This window comes from Lontra canadensis, unplaced genomic scaffold (assembly GCF_010015895.1).
Source record: "Lontra canadensis isolate GAN:19392208 unplaced genomic scaffold, GSC_riverotter_1.0 scaffold3, whole genome shotgun sequence".
NCBI lineage: Eukaryota > Metazoa > Chordata > Mammalia > Carnivora > Mustelidae > Lontra > Lontra canadensis.
The window spans coordinates 1,226,913-1,245,857 of NW_022630997.1; the positions used below are offsets into that span (position 1 = coordinate 1,226,913).

The window sequence follows — 18,945 nt, forward strand, 5'->3', positions numbered from 1 at the left end:
GATGAATAATCTAACATAATACACATTAGATATAACCCTTCAAAGTAAAGCACATGACAGATATATAAATATATAAATCTCACATGTGAAGATATGTTCAATCTCACTTAAATTAGAGAGATGGGAACTAAAATACAGTGATACCATTTTCATCCATCAGACTGGGGGGAAATATGGAGATATGACAGCACATTCCCTAACAAGGCTGTGGGGACACGGGAAATGTCATACAGTGCTGGTAGGAATAAAAGTAGAACTTTTCTGGAGGGAAATTAAGTGATACCTAGTAATAAAACATATGCACTTACTTTTAACCTACTAATCCCACTCTTGTGAGTTTACCTTGAAGATACACAATCAACCTAAAAGTATGTACACTCAAGTCTATTCATTGCATCAGTTTGTAATTACAAAATATTGGAAACAACCTGATTGTCCAGACATAGGAGAATGGCTCAATAAACTAGGACACAGCCACTCTGTGGAGTACTATGCAGATATAGAAAAGAATGAGGCTTGGTCTAGCAACTGACAAGGAATGATTCCTGGACACAGCACATGGATAAACTAGACACATTTACAGAACAAGGAGATAATAAAATCATATAAGAATTATATTATCGAATCAAAGCACAAAAGAATATCTAGCATGTGCCACCCATTATGTAAGAAAGAAGATCTGAGGGGTGCCTGGGTGGTTCAGTCAGTTAAGCACCGGACTCTCGATTCCAGCTTAGGTCGTGATCTCAGGGTCCTGAGACTGAGCCCCAGGGTGGGGATGGAGGCCTCTGTGCTCACTGGGGAGTCTGCTTGGGATTCCCTTTGCCCCTATCCCCCCATACAGGCTCATTCTCTCTCTCTCTCTCTCTCAAATAAATAATCTTAAAAAAAAAAAAGAAGATATGAGAAAATATCCATACATCTGCAAATTTACACAAAAAATAAGAGCAATAAATTAGAAGTTAATCAGACTGGTTACCTACAGAGGGTAGGCAGAAACAGGATAGAAGAAGGGGGATCAGGGAAAATGATAGTTCTCTGAGTATATCCTTTTGTATAGTTCCGACTCTTAGAACCATGGTGATGTTTCATATTTCTTCAAAAATAAAGAAACAGTTCTAGAATGTGTTTGTGGGGCTGGGAAGGGGACTCAAAACAAAACGCAAACAGCAACTCAACTCTGCTTCGAATGGACAATGTTACTCTGGAAAACATGTTTTTTAAGGATAAAGACAAAAAGAATTATATATAATATTGTATATATAGTATAATAGTGAATTTGTTGGAAGGGTATGATTTAGCAATTCCAAAATTACTTTAGGTGTACACTAGCACTGAGCAAATAATGTATTGAGGACAATGGGTGGGGCGGGGGGGGGGTAATGTGGTAAAACAAACTAAAGAAATCTTTAATAAATACAAGAAAGAAGGAAAGAAAACACCCAGAGGCTCAACAAGTATCTTTCCAATCCACATTTTTACTTTTCACAAAGATTTTTAATTAAATGAGAAATGCTCTATGAAAGATAGCATGCAAATGTAATTTTTCAGTTTATGAAATTATACCCTTAAGAAATACTACCTAAAAAAAAAGAAATACTACCTAATTAGCACCAAAAAAAAAAAAAATTGAAATAGTGTTTTACTAATTTCTTGTGAAAAACCAGCATACATATTCACCATATGAAAAACACTCTTAAAAGAGATATATAGTATTTCAATTTCCCCCAAATATCAATCAACTCTCATTTTAGGGATCGTGCTTTGAAGAGGTGCTTTAGGCATTTCATAAAAGCAAGAGTTTGGAAGAGTTTCATGATTCTTTATAAAGTAGGGTGGAAATTTACTCCAAAGTTTCAAGTTTTTTACAGGCCATTTCATTATTCATTATCATTAAACATTAACCAAGGTCCTACCACAGGCTAGGGAGTATTTCAGGCATGGATCAAGATCAGTTATCAACCACCTATCATATAATAAATCAAACACATAATAAATAAAGCATGCAACATGATACTTGTGCTTCAGAAGGGTAGGAATTAGCAACAAACAACATATGTTAAATGTCAATACATTTTGTTGAATAAAACAAAATAAAACCCTTACCATAGGTCTCCTAACCTCACAGGAATAATTTCTATTTTACACTGAACAAATTAGAGTGTTGGCAGTTACCCAGACAAGCCAACCCTAACGAAAACCTTTTCCTACTTTATGCCTTCTTGCTGGAGTTGACTTTGAATACATTTCATATTAACATTGCAAATTATAGTTTTAATAAATCACAGAAATGAATAACACAATGTGCATAAGCAAATGCAATAAATATCTTGCCAATAAACCATTTAATGGCACAGTGACAAAATATAAAAATATTAACCTTCTAACAGAGGTTTCACTCCATTCATAAACTCACTTGGGAAACCAAAAGGCATCATTTTTTTCCCCAAAAACACTGATACTGCCAATACTGAAATACAACTTACAAATTCAAATACACTTTAAAATGAAATATGCATATTTTTAGAGTTTAGTTAGCTACTTCAACAGAAAAAAATGTGAAAAATTGAGGTGTTTTCAAAAAATACATATAGTATAGACTGAAGTTCAATAGATCTGGGAAGTTAGGATGAAGATTAAATCTGAGAAAATATAATGTACATGATCAAAAATGGAAAAAGAATCTAAAGAGCAGCGTTCCCTTTTCAGGGAGGCTTTAATGTTTTGGACTTTGAGGTCAGAATTCAGACTTAAATTTTACTCACCACTTTTTTTTTTTTTTAAGGTCTTATTTAAAGAGAGAGAGAGAGAGAGCATGTGAGCAAACACAGGGGTAGAGGCAGAGGGAGAAGAGAATCCCAAGCTGACTCCACACTGAACACAGACCTGATACGGGCTCGATCCCAGGATCCTGAGTCATGACCTGAGCCAAAACCAAGTCGGACACTTACCCGACTGGGCCACCCAGGTGCCCCCGACTCTGCTTTTTTACCCTGCACTTGGCAGCACAATACTTGACTGACCTCTTGGTTTTCTTGTCTGTGGAATGCGACGAAACTGCCTGCTGCAGAGAATAGCTATGAGGATCAAATAATTTTTATAATTGATGTGATTGTTACTAACAACGAATGTTTACCATCCTTTGGTAGCAAAACGTCCTATAAAGCTAGGTACATAAAACAGTGGGGGTATTGGTACAGGGACCGTCGAATGAATACCAGAGTAGAACAGAGCAGACAGAAACAGACCCCAGAATACCGGCACCTGGTACGTGACGACAGCGGGCGGGAAGAGAGTATATCATGAATTGTGCTGGAACACATACTGAAGCATTTGTGGTTAAACAGGTTATCCGGAGTCTGCTTTGAAATAATTTAGCAGCTGGGCATGTGGGGATCATGGACTAAAAAAAAAAATGTCTTTTTTTTAGTCGACTTCCAACCAGACCTACGAGCGGCATTGGGTTAATTGCTCTCTTAAATCTTTTAATCTCCGGTCTGTTTTCAGTCTCACACACAGATCAAAAACAAAACAAAAACAAAAACAAAACCATGAAAAGTAAAATACGGGAATAGATATAGGCTAGTTATAATCAAAGTAATTTGGGATGATGAAACTTTTGGATTTAGTGCTGATGGTCATACAACTTTGAGAATATATTGTACACTTTTAAAAGGGTGAGTTTTATGGCATGTGGATTACATATCAAACTTTTTAAAGCTCCTTCTTAAAAAAAAAAAAAAAAGAAGAAGAAGAACTTGTTAGGAGTTTTAACCTAGTGAAGCAGAGAATAAAAAACTAAAAAGTGTATTTTCTGCCAAAAACAAAGGTAAAGCTAGGACAGCCTACTAATTCTTTTTTTTTTTTTTAAGATTTTATTTTTTTATTTGACAGAAAGAGAGACGGAGCACAAGCCAGGGGAGCAGCAGAGGGAGAGGGAGAAGTGGGTTCCCTGCTAAGCAGGGACACCGATGTGGGGCTTGGTCCCAGGACTCCGGGATCATGACCCGAGCCAAAGGCAGAGGTTTAATAACTGAGCCATTCAGGTGCCCTGAGAGCCTACTAATTCTTGAAATACATCAACACTATTCCAAACAGCTACCTTTTCTCACTAGTGTTCAAAAAATGAATTGAAATTATCACAATGGAAGGGCACCTGGGTGGCTCAGACAGTTGAGCATCTGCCTTCGGCTCAGTTTGTGATCCCAGGGCCCTAGGCTTGACCCCCACATCGGGCTCCCTGCTGAGCAGGGAGCCTGCTTCTCCCTCTCCCACTCCCCCTGCTTATGCTCTGTTTCTCTGTGTCAAATAAATGAATAAATAAGCTTTAAAAATTTATCATAATGGAAAGAAAATGAAGATTTTTGAATTGGACACAGTTATCTTCAGGCAAAATCAGTGACTCTAGAAAACAAAGGAAAACCAAAAAACCTCATGTAAAACAATAGCAACGTCTATGCTATAATTATTTTGCTTTAGGTAAAACAGCACTTAACAACCACAGAAGCCTGGAAAGTCTGGTGAGAACGAGCATGTTAGTAACAGGTTTAAATGACTCAAATATATGCTTTATAGTTTGAACTTTAAGACAACAAAAATGTGGAAGTATCCAGGCACTAGTGTTTAGCAGTCCCAGGATGTGTCAGGCATAATGTTATAATTAAATTTTTAAAAAGCACCAAGTCAGGCTATTGTATTAATTTATATCAACCACCAGGAAAAGAAATTTTTTTTGGCTCAATTAAGGCTGCCACGTTGAGATGCGGATGTGTGGGAGAGCCAAGAGTCAAGGGTAACTTAGGCTAGCAAGGTCCTTTGGCATAAAGATATTCTTTCACCCTTTTAAACACATTACGGTGGAAGAAAAAGTCAGTATTGTAACCCTGGCTTCTCCAGGAAGAGGCAGACAAGGAATTCTGACTTCGCAGCGAGATAAGAAAACTGAGAAGGAAGGCATTATCTTGAAAAGCATGACCAGTAGAGCAAGCTCAAACAATAGTCCCGGAAAAGATTTAATCGCTCGCTCTATACAAGAACTGACTAACTTAAAGGGGGACAAACGATTGTGGAATAAAGATTCTCATCAAAAAAATTTTTTCATCCAATTTCAGAAAAAACTGTTTTTAGAGAGACACTCATGACCTCACGTGTAGGAAGTATTCCATCTACATGTTTCTCAACATGGCCATCCATCCTACTGACATGAAGAAAAGATCAGCATTTGATCCAACGATGAGTGTCCAGCAATCCTTCTTATTTTTATTTATGTTAATTTTATAGGGAATATATGAATACATTCTATTTATTTAAAAATGTGAATGCTAACGGATAAAACTAAAGTTCCATTTGACCATTATTCTCCATTCCATGGATATTCTTTAGATCAAATCCAAACTCCCAATTTTGTGAGAGCAATTAGTTACCATTTTTGGCATTAGTCCTTTTAATCCTACTTGAAAGCTTAAAGAGGACTTAAGAAAAAAAATTCAACTTTATTTTTCCTATGAAACATTCAGATATACATTGATTTACCAAGAACTTTTCTTTGAGGATGAGCCACTGATGGGTATTTGGGGCTGCTGTTTAGGCTTTTTCTTTTTAATGCAACACAGCTTTATCTAGTATTTCCAGAGTATTCAGCTCAGCTTCCTTTTGAGCGTAGAGCTGATGTGCTTACTGACTAATTAAATTATGTGATTACAATAATGAGTTAAACAGATACAAACATGTTTGGGATCAAACACAAGCCACCATGCACCAGCCAAGAGGGGGGCTTCCTACCGGCTCCCCCACCAGCCAGCAGCTTTCAGCCTTCAGAGCAGCCTGGGTACCCACCAACAGGCTTTGCAGAGAGGCAGTGGGGCACGCTGGTTAATTTGGTAATAGATTAAGTGAGATTCAATGAAGAGAGCTCCTGACAGAAATACATACAGACTCATACATGCCGGACAACTGAAGTGAACGAAATATTTGTGTGAAAAAGATTTTGCTTTTCTTATTTTCTTTTCTTCTGGCTCACTTGTTCCAAAGACTGGCTCTGACTGGAACTGGTTCAGCAGGATTTTTTGTTCAGACTTTATTTTTTTTGAGAGAGAGAGAGAGAGAGAAAAAAAAAAAGCATTTTGCGGCATTTTGCTCTTTTGGACACCCTCCACTTTCTCTGTCTCTCTCTCTAACCATTCATGTCATGACCACAGGGAAGTCTGCTGTTGACTCTCATGCATTTACCTCCTTTAGCATGCCCCCAAACAGCAGACTATATTCTCGAAGACAAAGCATGTCCTGCACCTCTGCAGGGTCTGCTTCTCGGAGGAGGTGGGGGAAATGGCCAAGCAGAAAGCACCTGCTGCCTTGACATGGTCCATTGTGAACGGAAGGGCCAGCACACTAGAGTTTTTAACTGTGGCCATATGTGAATCCAGAGAAAAGGGGATCCCTATACTCCATAGTTGTTTGTAACATAATATTCAAATACAGATATTTAAATTCTTAAAGGGCTTCTGCTGATGATGCCTCAGGGAGGGCTCTGCATTCCCACACATACACTGGAAGATGGAAACGTGCTGGTAAAGAAGGAAAATGAGAATTGGGAAAGGGGATTATAGTTGGCTCGCCTTTCCTTTCTTCTGTGTCAAACTGACATCAAGAATACTGACATGTGGGCATGCCTGGGTGGCTCATTTGGTTACGTGTCTGCCTTTGGCTCAGGTCATGATCCCAGGGTCCTCGGATAGAGCCCCACAGTGGGCTCCCTGCCCTCCCCCCAAGAGTCTCTTCTCCCTCTCCCTCTCCTCCTGTTGTGCTCTCTCTCGAATAAATAAAATCTTAAAAAAAAAATACACGTTTCTCTGTCATTTCAAAGTGACAGTCTTGAACCAATTTCAGTCAAATGACTCATTGCCCTTTATATATTTTGAAGTTTTGTTTAGGTCTCTTGAAGTTTTGTTTACATCTTTCTGGTAACCTAAGCCTTTTATAATTATTGAAAATGTATATCCCTCTATCCTTCTTGTCATAAAGTCTGCTTTGATATTAGTATAGCTACATCAGTTTTCAGTAGGTTAGCATTTACAAGATTTATTTTTCCTATACTTTTATTTTCAACCATCCCTTATAGATATACCTAAGGTGTCTGCCTTGAGAGCAGCTTGTAGATGAATTTGACTGTTCTTCCACAATGAAAAGCTCTTGCTTTAACAGAGTATTAAATCCATCCATATATAATTATTGGTATATTTAGAAATCAGTCTGCCATCTTATTATTTGTCTTACCTGTTCTATACATACTTTAATAGCCTTTGGGGGTATTTCAAAAATTATCTATGTTCTCCTTCATTCACATTTTACAATCTTTTATTTTTCTGTTAGTGGTTATATCAAGGGAATGATGACAAGAACCCTGACTTACCAAAGCTTATTTTTTATTTTTACCAGGTTTTTTTTTTTTTTTTTTAGATTTTATTTATTTATTTGACAGACAGAGATCACAAGTAGGCAGAGAAGCGAGAGGAAGGGAAGCAGGCTCCCTGCTGAGCAGAGAGTCCAATGCAGGGCTCCATCCCAGGACCCTGGAACCATGACCTGAGCCGAAGGCAGAGATTTAAACCAAAGGCAGAGGATTTAACCCACTGAGCCATCCAGGTGCCCCTGTTTTTGCCCATTTTACCAGTTTCTGGTCAGTGAAAGAACCTTAGAACAGCAACCCCTGTCAACTCCCTATCATTTCTATTGTTGTGTATTTATATTAATCTTAACTCCATATAAAGCCAAATTCCTTTAAATTTGCCAACTTATTTACACTTTCCATGGATCTCCATCCCTTCTCACATCTCTATGCTCCCATGGAGTGTCATTTATCTTTCACCTGAAGAACGCTCTTTAGTATTTCTTTTTAGTGCAGATACTACTGGTAACAAGTTCTCTCGGTTTCAGTTTGTCTCAAAATGTCTTTATTTTCCTTAGATTTTAAAGGTACAAAATGCCAGACAGGCACTTTGACAATATTGTTCCGCTATCTTTTGGCTTCCATTGTTTCTCTCAAGTTTCACTGATGCTTCTGAACTTAATGTGCACTTTTTCTTTGCCTGTTTTCAGGGTGTTTTCTTTGTCTTCAGTTTTCGTCAGTTTCATTATGAGGCACCAAAGTGTGTGTGTTTTTTTAATACTTTCCCCCTTGTGGTTCAAAGTACTTCTTAAAGCTGCGACTTGTATTCATAATTGGTTTTGGAAAATTCTTGGCTATTATCTCTTCAAATATTGCTTGTCTTTTGCTGTCAGAAACAGACTAATTTCTCTTGATCTCAGTTTTTTGAATGTATTAAGTCTCTTTAAATGATCCATTATATATTAACACACTATACATTATAAGAGAAGCTAATAATTGGGAAATCTTAATGGTTTATCTCAGGATAAATTATGTTTCAATTCAAGAGATCCTGTTTTGTTGCCTTTTTTTTTTTTTTTAAACACAAATCTTTGGTAGGAATTTAAATTCAGTTTGATGTATGCCTAAAAGCTACTTCATTAGGGCGCCTGGGTGTCTCAGATGGTCAAACCTCTGCTTTCAAGTAGGGTCATGATCCCAGGGTCTTGGGACTGAGCCCCACATCCAGCTCCCCACTCAGCAGGGAGTCTGCTTCTCCCTCTCCCTCTGGGGCACTGCCCCCATGTGCTCTCTTGTGCTCTTTCACACACTCTCTCTCAAACCAATAAAAATCTTAAAAAAAAAAAAAGTTTAAAACCTACTTCATTGATTCCAATTACTACTTTTATATGAATATAAGCATGAATCTGTAGGGTAGGTTTTATGCAAATTCATACCTGAATTTAAGTTTCTAAAGATATGAATTCATAGTATATCTAATATAATGTTTTGTTTTATATTTAAAGCCATTTCTGGGGCACCTGGCTGGCTCGGGTAGTAGAGCACGCAACTCTTGATCTCAAGCTTATGAGTTCAAGCCCCATATTGGGCATAAAGCTCAGTAAATAAATAAGTAAATAAACAAATAAAGCCATTTCTGTTTTCAGCTATATTAGCAGAAATGCTTTTGTCCCTCCTAATAGAAATAGAGCACTATACATCTCTGAATATTTTCAGGAAGCCTCGTGCATCAAGTAAGTGGAGTTACAAATAATACTAACACTACACCAGCACCATTTTTTTTTTTAGTCAGGTACCTGGTACCTAAAAGCACGTCATACTTGGCTTCTAATTCTCTTACCAACCAAAAAGCCAATCATTAATTTGTTAATCTTTCAGACATAGCAGTTATTCAGTATTTCTTGACTGGTTGCTCTGTTGCCTACTAAAGGTTCCCCAAGTCTGGGTTTACAGAACATTGACAACAACTCACAAGGAGAGTATCCAGGGCAGGAGGCTTGTTATAGACAAATGGTGGAATCAGAAGCATATTCAGGTCAGCTCACAATGCTTATGATGAATTTAAATCCCTAATAATGACTGCCCATAAAATGAAATAATCTCTTATACCCTTTTTTGTCTGTAATAATCTTAGAGAACTAGAAAAGTCAAACTTAAAGTATCCTTGGGCAAAATGAATTTGTATATAAAAACATTTTCTATATAACTATAGCTTATCCTCCTTAAAGTGCTATGTTTTCTTACATTTTTTGAAAAACTTCAATGTGTTACATGTTTTCCTGCCTACTAAGTATAATTACAGATAAGTTTATAAAGTATAATTGGTATTTTTTTTTAGATTTATTTATTTGAGAGAGAGAGAATGGGGGTGGGGAGAAGCAAAGGGAGAGGAAGAAAGAGAATCTCAAGCAGAGAGATCCGTGCTGAGCAGAGCTGGATGCAGAGCTCAACCTCATGACCATAAGATCACAACCTGAGCCAAAATATACAATTGGATGTTCAACTGACTGCACCACCCAGGTGCCCCATAATTGGTCTACTATCTACCATCATGAAGATAAATTACTGTTGGAGAGATGACACAAGCATGCTTCAAGGTTGGAAGCCACCTACAAGAGGGGTCCCCAAGCCCACAGGCTGTAACCAACTTGAGAACCAAGTCAATTCAACCAGTAATCTGTATTTTCTGCTCTGGCTGTCTGACATTGGCCCACACCTAAGTAAATGAGAAATTACTAGGTTTATCAAGATTTCTTTTCTTCAACAATTAGACCTGATAATAATTTGATTGCAACGACTTCAGAAAGTTCAATAAGATAAAAAGTTCAAAAAGAGTATGAGAGGAAATATATAAAGCACCTTTGTAGGTGGTCCATACATACAGTCACTCTTACTGTAACAATCCTCTTCTTTTCCCAAAGCTAAGAACTTTTATTTATTTATTCATTTATTTATTTGACAGACAGAGATCACAAGCAGGCAGAGAGGCAGGCAGAGAGAGAGGAGGAAGCAGGCTCCCTGCCGAGCAGAGAGCCCGATGCAGGGCTCGATCCCAGGACCCTGGGATCATGACCTGAGCTGAAGGCAGAGGCTTTAATCCACTGAGCCACCCAGGTGCCCCCCAAAGCTAAAAACTTTTAATATCACCACCACAGAAATCACTGAGGAGAACTGGAGTTTAAGGAAAAATGGGTCTGGGGACGCCTGGGTTGCTCAGTGGGTTAAGTAGCTGCCTTCGGCGGGGGTCATGATCCCAGTGTTCTGGGATCAAATCCCACATCGGGCTCCTTGCTCAGCGGGGAGCCTGCTTCTCCCTCTGCCTCTGCCTGCCGCTCTGTCTGCCTGTGCTCGTGCTCTCTCTCTTGCTCTCTAACAAATAAATAAATAAAATATTAAAAAAAAAAAAAAAGAACAAATGGGTCTGTAACTGGAAACTGGAATGATAGTGGAATAGCCTAAGAGGCACGCTGGCCCATCTCTAGAGAATTTCTCTGCCTGAAAATACACATAATTGCCAATGACAGACGGGCTCAGCAACAAGAAACTTCCTTGTGTGCCAACGCTTAGGAAAGCCCAGAGCTATGGGTCACAGTCATGTGGCTAGTTCAAGGGTTGCCCCCGCCAGGAAGGTGGAACCATCTGCACCAAGGAGAATGGAATTCAGATTAGGGACAAGGGAGGCAATGGAAAATTCTGAAGTGTACAATAATGGAAGAGGCTGAAGGGAGCCAAGAGAGGCAGTAGGGGCCGCTCAGCACCTATGTACCAGGGAGAGAGTAAAAGGAAGAGGAAGGAAGCAGAGAAGAGTGAGGAGAAGATGCCACTTAGCTGCCTAATTCCCAGACCCAAAGCTACTCATAAAACAGGTGCCCCAAACTACAAGTAAAGAGTCTTTTAAGCATTGGCCAGGAACCTAGTCACTAATGAAACTTTTACCTCCAAAATAAATAATTCTGAGATCCTCATTAATAACAAAATGAATATAAAATGACTGGATTTGAATTACATTTTAAATCGTTCCTATTTTGGCAGAAACATAGTGTCAGAAATAATACTGCCTTTGAATACTTCTCTCAAAGCAACTTTAGTACGTGAAAAAAATCACCAGAAGTTACCGAGAGAAGTGTTCAACTTTTTAATTAAGACAGAGTCAGAAGTAATGACAACAGAGTACATCAAAAGCTACCTTCTGATTTAAATGTTTTTAATGGCTTCATTGAGATATCATTTATAGACGATAAAATTCACCCATTGTAAGTATACAACTCAATGATTTTTTTTTTTAAGATTTTTTATTTGTCAAAGAGAGAGAGAACACACAAGCAGGGGAACAACAGGCCGAGCAAGCAGTGGGAGAGGGAGAAGCGGACTTCCTACTGAGCAGGGAGCCCGATGTGAGACTCAATTCCAGGACATGATATCATGACCTGACCTGAAGGCAGACGCTTAACCGGCTGAGCCACCCAGGCATCCCACAACTCAACGATTTTAATACATGTATGGAGTTGTACGACCATTATCCCAATCCTTACGTGTCTGTAATAGTGAGTTGTAGGTAGACAATAAAACAATCTACTTCTCTCACAATGCAACTGTGAGCAATTATACTAGTATTTAAACATAAAAAGCCCTGCCAGCTTCTCTCCCTTTCCCTACAATATCCTCAAAAACCGGGGTTTTCTAATGGCTTTTCAGGAAAGTACTGAAGCAAGGCTAGTAACCACTCACTCATCACTGAAGTATAAAAAATATTTTATGTCATTATCCCAGCAAAGTCTCCCCAGCAGACTAAAATCACACTTTGTAAACCATATGCATAATACATTTTACCATTTTAATGACTGAGACATCTTCATGACTTCAAGAGTAGAAAAACAGCAGATGGCAAGCACTATTTTAACAAATGAGCTACTTGGGTGAATGGTGTCTCTGGGTCTACAACACTTAGAGTAGTAACTCAGTCACTAAACCAAGAGCCTCTATTGCCAAATTAATCAAGATTTCTGAGAGTTTTCAAACTACTTCTGAAAATATCATGGAATATATACTTTCAGTTTTTATGTTCTGATACGTCTTACCCTAATTGAGCTTATCTTCTCAACCTTCAAAATAGATTTGAAAGAGTTTTTGTGACCCATTTAAAGTCTGCAGTCTAATGCAACCTTTTCATGGATATCTGAGTGAAGATAACAGCAATCTCCCCAACATCCCACAGAAAACAGAGAAAACATCAATCATGTAGGCCTTTTGCAGGGCTGCTGACTCTGCCAAGAATCATCTCTCCTCTCACTCTCTGCCCTTACCTTGGCCTTGTCCAGATTATCTCACTCATTTTTCAGGCCTGGACTCAGACATCACATCCTCAGGGATGCTGTCCATCCAGGACCCCCACTGCACCAGTCAGGGCCCTCTATCATGTACTTACAACATCCCACACTCTTCTTCAGAAGCCTAAGCCTAATGATCACACAGTGTGACCGGGTAAGTAAGGTCTACCTCTTGAATCCAATACTACACTCCTGGAAGCTTCAAATTTTATTCACCCCACAGTCCCCATCACTGAAAACAGACCTTGACATGCAGTAGGCATTCCATAATTATTTGTTAAAGTCATAAGTATTTGTTGAATATTTATGAATAGCCCTGCTGTAGGCCAGCAGAGAGGGACACAGCCCCTGGCTCCCTGCAGCTTATCCTTAGGGGACGGGATAGGAGGCGACTAAGAGAAAAAAGGAAAATAAAAAATTAATGAGTAATTATAGTTGTGATGAGAATCTAACTATCATTCTTAAGTCCTCCTGGACCCGACAATGGATAAAATATGTTGATATTTCATGAAGCTTTTCTTTCATCTATTTAGCACATGACACGTTCCTTCTATTTTCTGTTCTTCATATTGATAAATCCCACTGATCAAACCAAAGTCAGACATTCAAATTGTGGAGACACTACATTATGCCCTAGCTTAAAGTCCACCTGCCCGCCAGAGAGGCTTTCCACATCCAAGGAAGGCTAATGGTTCTAAAAATGTATTTCCTAGACACCAGGGTTAACAACAATTTTCTGGCAGAGCCTGCTAAAAGGAAGGGCAATTATCAGCCATGGATGCAACTAAATAATACTTTAAAATTCTTCCGCCACACATTTTTTTAAAAAGGGATTCATGGATTATGGAACATCACTTACCCTGATGCTAATATTTAACCACTAAAAACATGCCTTTTTATAGATCCCCACCATGTAGTCTTTTAATGACATGTTAATATCATTAGTTTCAGCAATATTAACATTACTGGAAAAAACAATCTAAGTTTAAAATTTATATAGCCGGGACTTAAGTGGTTCTCTAGTAGAATATCTGACACCTCTAAGTGACCTTTAAAACTAAGGGGGAAAATTAATAGCCAACATCTTTTGAATGCTTACTAGTACCAGAAACCATGCTAAGCACTTAAAGGAGTTTAATTAAATCTCACAATGATCATATCAAGGAGGTGTTAGCTTTGTCTTACAGTGGGTGACTGGACGTTCAGGTGAAGTAACCCGACCCAAGGCTACTATGTGATCTTCGAGTTTAGTCCAACTCTGGGGTGGGTGCCTCATCAGTGATATCTGGTGAATGGCCTATCTCACCGTGAAATAAAGGGAAAGAATTCTCTTTGGTACACTTTTGTAATAAGCATTCTTATAGACATTAAGTTTCTGTTACGGGCTGAACTATGTCTTGCCAAAATTCATATGCTGGAGTCCTAACCTTCAGTACCTCATAATGTGACTCTATTTTAGAGGCAGGGTCTTTAAAGAGGTAATTAAGTTAAAATGAGGTTATGGGGGGGTTCTCATTCAATGCAATGGTGTCCTTAGAAGAGGAAATCTGGACATAGATGCACTCAGAGAAAGGGCAGTGTGAACACAGTCAGGATGATGTGAAGACACAGGGAGAAGACAGCCATCTACAAGCCAAGGAGAAAGAAAGAAGAAACCACTTGCCAACACCTTGATCTTGGACTTCTAGCCTCCAAACTGTGAGAAAATAAATTTCTGTTAAGTCCCCTAGTCTACGGGCCTTCACTATGGCAGCCCTCACAAACTAATCCGGTACCTAAGTCATGCTTGCTTACATTCCACAGAGCTCAGAGTTCAGTGACAATCAGGAACAGTGGCATGGCTCACCCACGCCGCTGTTAGACTGTCAATGACAGCTGTTCAAATAAACTTATGTTCCCATCTCACTAGGCAAGAACAAAAATTCGTGCATTGAAATATGGAGAATAAGTAGGAGGGAAATGGGAGTGAGAAAGAGTTTAAGTACAGACATGTTATTTCTCCAACCTCTACCCCCAGAAGATAAGATGTTCCCAGGGGAGAACGCACCTGAAGTGACAGTGTTAGTTCTAGTCCATCCTGGGAGCGTATCTCCCACCAGCCAGGCCGATGGTGTGACCAGAGCAGGAGTTTTAGTAGGGCTCAGGGAGGGAAGGGATGGGGATGAGGCATCCCAGGGCAGAGATGCAGGGAGCCAAGGGAGAAGGGGGAAGATGGATGCAGAAGGGCGGGGAGCTGGGGGCTGCGTGGAGGCAGAGTGACACACTGGGGTGTGGCTGCAGTTGTCTCTGGTGGGTGGTGGGTGAGGGAAGGAAGAGCAGCAGGGGGCCCAGAAAAGATGTTCCTTTGTTTCCTCCCCACTCCCTCTCTTAAGAGCCAAGCCTTAAAAGTGATGTGACAGGAGAAAAAAAAAAAAGTACAGAGATTACTTCTTCCTGCCTTTCTTATATTTTCTTTCTTCACCTCTCCCTTTTCCAAAATGTCCTGCAGACAGGAACCCCCACTGCTCATCAACCACTTGCTCAGAGTCCAAATAAAGGCAAGCAGTGCCAGGAGGGGAAGCACATGTAAACCAAAGACTGACGGCAGGAGATGCCCATATTTACCACCTAAAATGACCAGACTTTTACTGTATCATAAATTCATCAATCAACAACTTATATTTGTTTGCTGTTTGTATGAAACGTTTGGGTTCTCTGCCAAGTCCAAGGCCTCCTGCTCTGACTGAAGAAGTAGACCTCTGGAGCGTGGTTGAACTTTGTGACCAGGGAATGCCCTTGGCCCAGACAGGGCAGCTAAGGAGCTCTTTCCCCGGGGTCTGAACTAGACTCACTGCTCAGTCCTTGATGGCTAGGCAGGCTCCTGCGGTGTTAGGGGCTTGAGGGTTGAAGGTACCATGCAAGAGCAGAAATTCTGTCCTATAATATACAGAAACAGAAAGCCAAGAGTAGAAAAATAAAAGAAATATATAGGAGAAGTGATACTTAGAGACTACCCGCCCAAAAATGTAATCTCAGACACCATAAGGCATCCACTTCTTGGTTTTGGTCCCTTGGGTTCCTAATAAAACTCTGGTTTGTGTATGCAGATACACATAATTGCAACCAAAAGAGCCTTGGTAAAACGGTGGTAATTTATTAAGTACCTTCCAGTATATTATCTCATTTAGACTCCTAATACTGCAGGGGAAAAAAGAGAGCAGTTATTTTTACTCTAGTTTTACAGCTTACAAAGTAGAGGCTCATGGGCATCGTGGCCCCAGTGAAACAGCTTTTGGGAAGCCCACTCTGATGTTCACTCTGGGGTTGGCTACGTGACTTCCTTTGGCCAGTGGAGTATTAGCAAGCTCAGTGACATAAGCCGAGGCTTGATAAAACTCTGCATAGTGGGACTGGTCTTCTTGGTACCCAGCCCCCACCTTGGAAAAATGTCCAGGCATCCAGTATAGAAAGAGGACACAAGGGGAGGCCTTGTGAGATGAGTTACATGGACAGAGATGTGCCAGGCAAAGTCCCAGCTGACCTCACACAACAGAAGATAAAGGGCAAAAGAGCCTCTAGGTCAATCCACAGAATCATATAATATTACATGTTGTTGTTTTAAAGAATTCCTGGGGTCTTAGCAATAGAAAAATGAAACCCATGTTAAGTAACCCCCTCTATATCTCAAAGCTAATAAATAAAGTTTGGATTCACATCTCCTGACTGATTTCAGTGATTTATTCATTGTTCCAGGATGTGATTGAAACTGAAGAAAAATAACTCAGAAGTTTCATGAGCTTCATTTAAACAATAGAAAATGAGTTTTAGCTCAGAACACTCAGCTATGAAATTATCCTGTCAGCATATAAATGAATTAAAAATATATTTATGTAAATGTGGACAGGTAGGAGAGTGTTACTAAAATACTTAGCATGGTTATACAATGTCTAAATGCTTTTCTTCTCATACCAGAAGAATTACAAAACTACCAAAGACAATACAACAATGTTTATAGTGGTCTTATTTCCAAGAGCAAAAATAAACCATCAAAAAATTACCCGCTGAAAGGACAAATGACGATATATTCATACGAGGGTGAAAATAAAGAACTCGAGCTTCATACATCAACATGGATAAATCTCAAAAATATCAAGTTGAATGGAGGGGGGACAGGGAAAACAAGGAGAAGAACACAACAGCTTAATATCAATTATGTAAAGTCCCTCAAATACAAACCTCAGCATCATATTACTTAGGAAAACATATGTAATTAAAGCACTAATGAAAATCAAGGGAATAAACACAAAAATAGTAGCCGCTCTTGAAGGGCAGAAAGCAGGACACACTTGGAGGAAGCACAGTGAGGGATCTAAAGACATTAGTTACGTTGCATTTCTTAGTTTGGGTGGCAGATATATGTGTGTTTTACAACAACCTGTACTGTACATCTGTGGTAAGTAGCTGTATCTATGAAATATTTCATAATAAAAGCAAACTTTAAAAAATAACCAAAGAATCTAGCAAAGGAAAATTAGTCTCCAGTAATACATGCTTTTTAACACACAGAAATCAACTTAGCTCCCAAATACACAACAATTTTATTTTTAAAGATTTTATTTTTAGGGACCTGGGTGACTCAGTAGGTTAAGTATCTGCCTTTGGCTCAGATCATGATCTCAGGGTCCTGGGATCAAGCCCCATGTAGGGCTCCCTGCTCAGCAGGGAATTTGCTTGAGATTCTTTCTGTCCTCCTCTCACGCTGCTCCTCCCCCTCCACTCGTGCTTACTCAAAAAAAAGATTTTATTTTTAAATAATCTCTACATCCAATCTCAGGCTTGAACCCATAACCCTGAGATCAAGAGTCACATGCTCTACCCACTGAGCCACCCAGGCGCCCCACAACAATTTTATTTTAGAAGAGTAAGAAAGGGAATACTATAGAGGTAGCTAGACTCTCAATTACATGATAATGGTAAAGTCGTCTATAGTTCATAACTCATTAAAACTGATGCCAAAGGAAAAACAGATATTTAAATACAGTGTTAAAATATTTCAGTTAGGGGGCGCCTGGGTGGCTCAGTGGGTTAAAGCCTCTGCCTTTGGCTCAGGTCATGATCCCAGGATCCTGGGATCGAGCCCTGCATCAGGCTCTCTGCTCAGCATGGAGCCTGCTTCCTCCTCTCTCTCTGCCTGCCTCTCTGCCTACTTGTGATCTCTGTCTGTCAAATAAATAAATAAAATCTTTAAAAAACAATATTTCAGTTAGTACTTTTCAGGACTTTTTAGAACCTACCTATATAATCTCTCTTTTCTCATCATCAAAATTCCCTCTGAACCTCAGACACAAGTGTCTGTCTTCTAAGCAAGGGCCTGATGAACAACCTAGACCCTTCACCAATTTGCCTGCCCTGGTGAGGGTACTTGGAAAGGGCTGCACTGCATGCCAGGAGAACCACACACTTCCCTAGACAGAGTTGACTATCCAGAATGGACAGCTGACCCAAAGTTGGACAGTCATGGTCTGCCATCTGCCTACCTCACCAGCCTTCTTCCTACCACCTTCTCCTTTGAAATCAGTGCAGTTGGTGTATCTGTCAGAGCATGTACCACAATTACCAAATTATTATATATTTATTTCAGTGATTTACTTACTTACTGATGTCTATCTCCCTAAACAAGGGTGAGGTCAGTTTTTTCTCACTGCTGTATTCTACCAACTAGCATAATTCCTGACACATAGCAGGTTATTTGATACTTATACCTACTTTGGGCAGACCTAAAATTAGGGCAAAGGAATCAAAGCCATAACAAAATCCACATTCATCTTCAAAGAAGAAAATGTCATAGGATGCGCCATTAAATTTAACAGATTGAAGGACTTTATGGAAACATACCTGAATGAAGTTGAATTTTCCCAATAACACCTTCTACCAATCCCAAACAAATGGGATTCCAGGCAAGGAGTAGATCAGTAGCTAAAAGAAAATAAGAAGCAATCATGAGAAAATATTCATCAGAAAACATATTAAACCAGTATCTTCAGCAGTCTATTTTAAATGATCAACATCGCCAAAGGGCAGTTACGAATATCCAGAACTGAATACATTACTATAAAGCAATTTGTGGAAAAGTATTAAATCCAAGGCCTGAATGAGGTTCTGCTCTGAGGACAATTACAGGGAGAGAAATGACAAGCCGACACGCTTCTCGGATAGGAGGCAGTACTCGGGCGCCCTGCAGTGGAGGAAAGAGGC

The 18,945-nt window shown here is 39.4% G+C and overlaps 1 protein-coding gene across 1 annotated transcript in view; it reads right to left on the reverse strand.

Annotated features, from left to right (window-relative positions):
* INPP5F (inositol polyphosphate-5-phosphatase F) overlaps positions 1-18,945 on the reverse strand; it is an 81,827-nt gene that overhangs the window by 41,508 nt on the left and 21,374 nt on the right. Inside the window, exon 2 of the mRNA XM_032878500.1 lies at positions 18,586-18,666. Within this exon, the coding sequence (XP_032734391.1) occupies positions 18,586-18,666 (81 nt within the window). The remainder of the gene's footprint in view (positions 1-18,585; positions 18,667-18,945) is intronic.